The sequence below is a fragment of the Rhea americana genome, unplaced genomic scaffold (assembly GCF_003343005.1).
Source record: "Rhea americana isolate MKP2758 unplaced genomic scaffold, rheAme1 scaffold_246, whole genome shotgun sequence".
NCBI classification, from domain to species: Eukaryota; Metazoa; Chordata; class Aves; order Rheiformes; family Rheidae; genus Rhea; species Rhea americana.
The window spans coordinates 838312-844311 of record NW_028186364.1 but is presented as its reverse complement, the minus strand read 5'-3'; the positions used below and the strand labels follow the sequence as shown (position 1 = coordinate 844311).

Sequence of the window (6000 nt, the reverse complement as noted above, 5' to 3'; positions counted from 1 at the left end):
TGATACATTCACACCAGGCACAGGCAGCAACTGTCCTTTAAGTGAAGTTTTTTCTTTATTGTAGCAGGCTATGTTAAAACAGGTCTCAAAATGCTCTCCCAGAAGCTCTTAGGATGCTTTCCACTGTGCATCCACAAAACCACCAACATGCAGTCCTGGGTCAGGATAACATAGGTACRGAACAGTCCAAGTTTATTCAGGGAAGGAGCCTAGAAAAGATCAAGTRGGAGCAGAAGCACAAGCACACAATTAACCTAAGGAAGATATTCCCAGTAGAGGCTGTATAAGGCTGTGATCTTGTTTCCCAGCACCRAATATGTTGCTTTGGTCTACTCTAACTCATAAACAAGCTGCAGGTTTAGTTTTGCCTACCTTATAGTGAAGACAATGTATCTGTATAATACAGTTGGCGTTTATATAAACACGGAGCCAGCTGAATAGAGAACAAAAGCCTCTGAGTATTTCAGTAGCCTCAAGTTTCAGAAAACTTATCAGTGAGAGGAGAGAGTGTGAAAGGCTCAGTCTTGCTTGGACGATGCTGTCACCAGTTCACCAGAGACAACATGKAGCAACTCCAGTGAATATTACAGTTAGTCCCAGGGGATAATGAGTCAACACCCTCTGCTACATCTGTTTTTCCAGAAGGGCTGAACAAGAGAAMTACGCACACTCGGCCTTCAGCATCCCCATTCTAGTCATGGATTGACATGGATACAAAAAWAACAGGAACTGTTTCTGAGCGCCACTGCATTTGCCTCGGTTTGAGAAGCCATTCCAGTTACAGTCAGACCTGGGGAAATCACTTAGGTAGTTCCCATGGTCAGATCAACATTCTTCATCTCCTAGCAGCTTCCTGACACTTGGAGCTTTTTGTAAGACTAATGTTTTCCGSTTTCTATTTACAGGTGCTGATTTGTTAATCCCATTCATTGCCATTTTGTTAAAAAAATATTTGCCTGGTGCATTCTGCTTTAAAGGAGAAAGAATTCTATAAGATATAGACCAGCTCCCCCATAGTCAGTAGTAGTACCCTAGCAGCACCTTGATAAAGTAAGTTTTGCCTGAGATATCTCAAAGGTTTGACTTGCCAGAAGATGCTACTGCCTGATACACTGGAAACRTACAGTTTCTACTATCTAAATGCAACCAGTCAATCCTACAATTCTCTACACAGGGAAGCATTTCTTTTATTGACTAGTGCAGTATCATCTGACATTCTGGACCACACGACTGCCTGCCTCTACCGGCAGCTACAAATATTGCTTACAACTCTGACTRGTCTTTTAAAAAACTTGCTACAGTATTTGACTGCCTTAAGACACTTATCCTTCAGGATTAATAAGCTGCATAGGCCATAAAGGTATTTTCTCTATCAAGGAAATATATATTCTTCCTCACGTAGCAGTTCTGAAAACATTATTTTTCCTGCAGGACAAGGTGGTAAATCTGTTTGTCAGTACACAAATCTTTTTTTGTCCCTTGCAACATCCATAGTCTGTATTAGCACTTTATCATCCAAGCCCAAACATCTGACTGCTGAAAACTCTTAGAGTAGAAGGAGGGCAGCTAGGCAGGCAGGTTTCAAATTCTGCAAGTCAATTCGCAGACTCTTTTTGCTACTTACTTCCTACCTTTCTGGAACAAGATATAGATTCCTGGTTCTTGCTTCCAAGACATTTACTGGAAGTTTTATTAGTAGTCTTGAAGGATCAGGAGCCAATTTATCAAGAAAGGGTGGCTGCCTCTGGGAACCTGTAGACTACGCTGCTATACAAGAGCACCTTAGTAAGCAACTGGCTTGCTCTGATCAGAGTCATTCACACAGCACTGTTGCAAGCATCAGACTTCAATATTGCTCTGTTCTGAAGTACATCAGATGCTACCATCATCATTCTTGGATTTAAAATTCAAAACAGAGTTATTACAATTAAAAGCAACTTTGGTAGTACAAGACAAAAATGGATAAAGCTTTGGATTCTCTGAAGGCTAAAATTCAGTGCATGTTTTTTTTTTCCCCACTTCCAGTGGATTTAGAAGAGACACTTCCCTTTCTTTTTAAAGGTTATAATGAAAACCCTGATTCAAAAGCAACCAATCATAATTGATTATCCTGAAGTGTCAAAGAAAAGGATGCCAGCTGTCACTCTAGTGTCAGTTTGGCTGTATTAACCATTCCTTCAGTGGTGTAACACCCACAGCCCCAAAAAAGTACATAAGCATATAAGAAATATAGTAAGCAGCATGTATTACTGCTGTGTGACTCTTTCAAGAAAGCATTAAGAACACACCAAGCAAACAGTATTTGCTCATTTTAAATTCAAGATTTATGCTACAGCTTGGACCTGCTAATTGATTGCACAAGCAGACAGTCAATAAAAAGAATCAATACAAGATGCTCTAYTGAAGTATACAAGGAATTGAGGGGAAAAGACTTCAAGCAGCAGTAACTGTTTTGGTAAAACAACCCATACACTTGTAGTGTTTACAGACTCTCTAGTCCCTTGTGGCCCCAGAGGATTAGCAAGAAGTGCTCTATACTGATAAAGAAATTGAAGTTACCATACCTAAAAGTGCACAAAAGCTGGCCAGCTTTTTGCAGCAAAAGACAAATTTTACCTCCTATACAGCGATCTGCTTCTGAGGCTGCATGCCCTACTGGCAGCATCCAATAGCACATCGGCAGTCTGCATGGACTCAGGTTTCTTTACAAATAAGACACTAGAACCACTGCAGAGTCTGCCAGAAGGGAAGTCTGTATGACATGTTGGCGGGGGGGAATCTAGTCTCATCTTCTAACATTTGATCTAAAGAAAATTCCATGGTCTTAGGAAGGTGTTTTATCTTGATAGTTAACCCCTCCTTCCTCCTCCTGTCGTTTTTAACCTTAGGCAGAGAAATTGAAGTTAAAAGTAGTTTGTGCAGCATTTTGAATACTTCAAGTACTTTATAACCTTCCTATTATTCACCCAAATCCTGGCAACTTTAAGGAAACTAATAAAACAGAACCTCAATGTTAAAATGCTTGAAAACTAAACATGTAGTTAAATCAAGCTTACAGCTCATGAAACTTTTTATCAAGCCCGAATAACTCATTAAAATCCTATTCTATTGTGGCTTGTTCCAGATGAAGAGAGGACACTTTACCTCTGCAGAAGGGTAGAGGAAAATCCCAGGAGGCACTGTTTTCCGAACTGGCATGGCATGTGAGCAATGCGTGTCCTTCCAAAAAGAAGCCTGGATTACAGCTATATCTCACTTTGTCTCCAATGCTGAATGTTGTCCCTTGCTGGATCCCATTCTGCAGCCTTCCCGGGTTTCCGCATGTATGACTYGGTAGAACTGCCAAAGAAAGTTGCTTCCAGTTAGGACGATGAGTCATAACATACATATCAAGTGAAGAATCCAGAGAGATGACCGATCTCAATGGCACCCTCCAAGTCTCAAAGTAAACGTATCATTTAAAACGTAAAGAGCAAATTATCTTTAAACTTACCACATTGGACTACATCAGAATTCACTAGGCTAGTTAAGGTTAGCACTAAAGCACCGTATTTGCTGAGTATATATAAAGCAAGCACAACTAATCTCAATCAGTTGAATCAGAAAAGTCTACTCTTTCCTGACCTGTTTTCCCAGTTTCTGATCCATAGCATTCCTCTCTCTACACCCTCCCGCAATTCCAGCCATTTCACATGATTCCAGTTGACTAAAATCCAGGGATTACACTCCTGTTTAAAATACTGCTTCTCAGCAGAGCTTTACCTGGCATCTCACAAAGGCTCCTGCAACAGTAGAACTGTGTTACGCCTTAGAGCCATACAGAAGACAGCAAAACCTATAATTAGCAGCTATTGTCTAGACAAAATGAGCAACATTTCAGTCCATGGGGGTTCATTATCATTCCACTGTACATTTAACCTGGCTTTTAAATAGATATATCCAACTGCATTCCCAAACAATGCAGATGGATGGACCCAGCTCCACGGAAGGCAAAACATATAGTCAAAAGTTTTCATCAGAAATTATTATTTTAATACAAAATGGAAAAGTTGCAAGTAAAATACTGGTAAATCCTACACACTTAACCAATGTCTCTGTATAGCAGCTTCAGAGAAATTAAACAAAATTCTACAAGTTCCCATAAACCATCCAGAAAGATCTACTCAATTGACGGATTTAGGGCCCAGCATAAAATCCAGCTGAGACAATCAAAAGGCTAACAATGACTTGATCAGCCCTTACGCAGGGTCCTTCATTAAGGCTGAAAGGGAAGACATGACCAAAGCCATGCATAATGATATATCATATGAAACAGAATTTTGTCGGGGCACACACAAAAGCAGATGAGTTTCTAGGAGCAACAGGAGGTCTAGTCTGCAGCTCTGACAAGAAGAGTAAGAAGAGAAAAATGAGATGCTAGCATACAAGTCACAGCAGAATAAAATATAACAAAACTTTATAGCCACATGAAATGAAACATAAATTCCTGAACACTGAAACAAAAACACTACCTTTCTGTCCCGGCACGGGACGGTGCTTTAGGAACAGGACTTGACCTCCTCCGCGGAGCCACCAGTGCTGGCCTTGCCCAGCCAGCAGATCAGCTGCCTCCTGGGATTATAGTTCAGGGACTGCAAGAGGCCCCTCTGCAGCAAGTGGACAACATCCCTCATGGTGAGGGCAACGAAAGACTCATCTGTAACACAGGATTAGGCTCCCTGGATCCCAACAGACCACCTTTTCTAGCTAGCCCACTTCCAGATTAAACGTAACCTTACCATCTTGAACTCGATTAATTTTACTGTCACGTGCACCTAGCTCCAGCACTGCTTCAGTTTCCCCTGCTATCCGTCTCCCCAGTCTGCTGCGACCGCGAGCTCCTGCGGCGCAGCCTTTCTCGAGCCCGCGGCCGGTGAGCGCCTCCAGCCGCCCCGGAACGCGGCGCTGCCCTTCGCCACGGCCACGCTTCGACAGGCGGAATTTCTTCCCCTTGCTCCCTTCCCCAAAATACTATTTACATCCCTCCAAAAAGCCCCTGCAGTTGGGCAGTTATCTGATCATCAACAATTTTCACATAGAAATATTAATGAGCATGCAGGTTTTGTAAATAGGGAGGATGCTATCAAATATGTCAAATGGCTTGAAAAGCAGCGTAAAACTAATGCTTCATTTTCAGTAATGATACTCAAAACCCCAATTTAATTAAATTACTAATGTCTTTATATATATATGTGTGTGTGTGGATACATATATATATGAACCCACTCTTACTTTTATGCTTTCTTCCTTCAAAATTAATGACTGGAACTTTTCTATAAATAAAAATCTATCATTTTTAAAAGTCACTCTCTAACACTAGCTGCTCTCTACTTAATGAACTATGAAGAATCAGACAACCCTGACCTGCATCATATCTTAAAATCACAGTTGAAAAATGGGATCTCATTTAAAAATTCTACTTCATTTGGCTGCATTAACTAATATCGCGTTACAGGACAGACAGTGCACACGTGTCTTTTCGAGGGGAGGCAATATTAACTCCTTGATTACTTTGGATTCAGTGGGGTTGCTGCATGACTCAGTGAGCATTGATTTTCTGAACACTGCTGTGCATCTGCAGAAGGCAAACACGTCTTCAAATCGCTGGCTCCTGCGCAGAAAGAACGGCTTCCAAAGAGCCTGGTCCGACACCCACAGAGTGGTTCAGCCTGAACAGATACAGCCGCCCACAGGATGCCGCGCAGCCAGCCATGCCTTTGATGCACTTCTGCAGCAGATGGATTTGGCCAACTCCAAAACAAGAGCTAGATGAAGTCCACCTTCCCTTCCAGAGGCAGGGAGCAAAGTTAGAAGACAAAATGCATGTACTTCCTGAGAAAGCACAGCTTCATGATACCCTGACAGCAGATGGCAAGGTAGAAAYCCAAGCACCTGAGGTGAACAGCTTGGAGATGCCCTCTCCAGCCCCCTCGGTCAGCATGGGCAGCCAGTGTCTTTGAT

General features: G+C 42.0%; 1 protein-coding gene across 1 annotated transcript in view; it reads right to left on the bottom strand.

The window, feature by feature from the left end:
• The window catches only part of CSMD2 (CUB and Sushi multiple domains 2), a 324269-nt gene that overhangs the window by 231105 nt on the left and 87164 nt on the right, over positions 1-6000 (bottom strand). Inside the window, exon 4 of the mRNA XM_085306730.1 lies at positions 3145-3339. Coding sequence (XP_085162856.1) covers positions 3145-3339 — 195 coding nt within the window. The remainder of the gene's footprint in view (positions 1-3144; positions 3340-6000) is intronic.